Source organism: Dipodomys ordii, unplaced genomic scaffold (genome assembly GCF_000151885.1).
Source record: "Dipodomys ordii isolate 6190 unplaced genomic scaffold, Dord_2.0 Scaffold108, whole genome shotgun sequence".
In the NCBI taxonomy this organism is placed as follows: Eukaryota; Metazoa; Chordata; class Mammalia; order Rodentia; family Heteromyidae; genus Dipodomys; species Dipodomys ordii.
The window spans coordinates 1,072,400-1,072,982 of record NW_012267324.1 but is presented as its reverse complement, the minus strand read 5'-3'; the positions used below and the strand labels follow the sequence as shown (position 1 = coordinate 1,072,982).

General features: G+C 70.7%; 1 protein-coding gene across 1 annotated transcript in view; it reads left to right on the top strand.

Annotated features, from left to right (window-relative positions):
- Tpm4 (tropomyosin 4) overlaps positions 1–583 on the top strand; it is a 6,811-nt gene that overhangs the window by 1,588 nt on the left and 4,640 nt on the right. The window contains exon 2 of the mRNA XM_013028369.1: positions 410–527. Within this exon, the coding sequence (XP_012883823.1) occupies positions 410–527 (118 nt within the window). The remainder of the gene's footprint in view (positions 1–409; positions 528–583) is intronic.

Below are 583 nucleotides of genomic sequence, written 5' to 3'. Positions count from 1 at the left end.
GGCGCGGGGAGGGGAGACCCCGCGGGCGCGGGGCCGAGGCCCTGGCTCCCCTCCCACACAGCACAGCCGAGGAGCCGGCGGCCATCCGCAGCAGAGCCGGCCTCAGCGGCTGCCAGGCAGGGTGCCCGTGCGGGAGACCCCATCTCCAAAGCAGGCCGGGTGTGGCACGCACTGCATCATCCGGGGACCGCCTGCCTTTCCCCAGAGGCCGCAGAGCGCCATCCTGGGCTCTTGTCAACCTTGGCCTGGAGATCAGAGTCTCACGGGCGATCCTGCCGGGCTGGCTTTGAACCGCGATCCTCAGATCTGAGGAGCTGACGCCACCGGCCGGGGGTCAGGGGGTCAGGGCGCCCAGGCTGGGGTCGCCCCCCCCCCCCGCGGGCACTGAGGGCACCGTCCGGCCTTGCAGAGGCATGAAGGTCATCGAGAACCGCGCCATGAAGGACGAGGAGAAGATGGAGATCCAGGAGATGCAGCTGAAGGAGGCCAAACACATCGCCGAGGAGGCCGACCGCAAGTACGAGGAGGTGAGCGCGGCCTCTCAGCCTCCAGCCTCCGGCCTCCGCCTCGGGAGCGGCTGGGA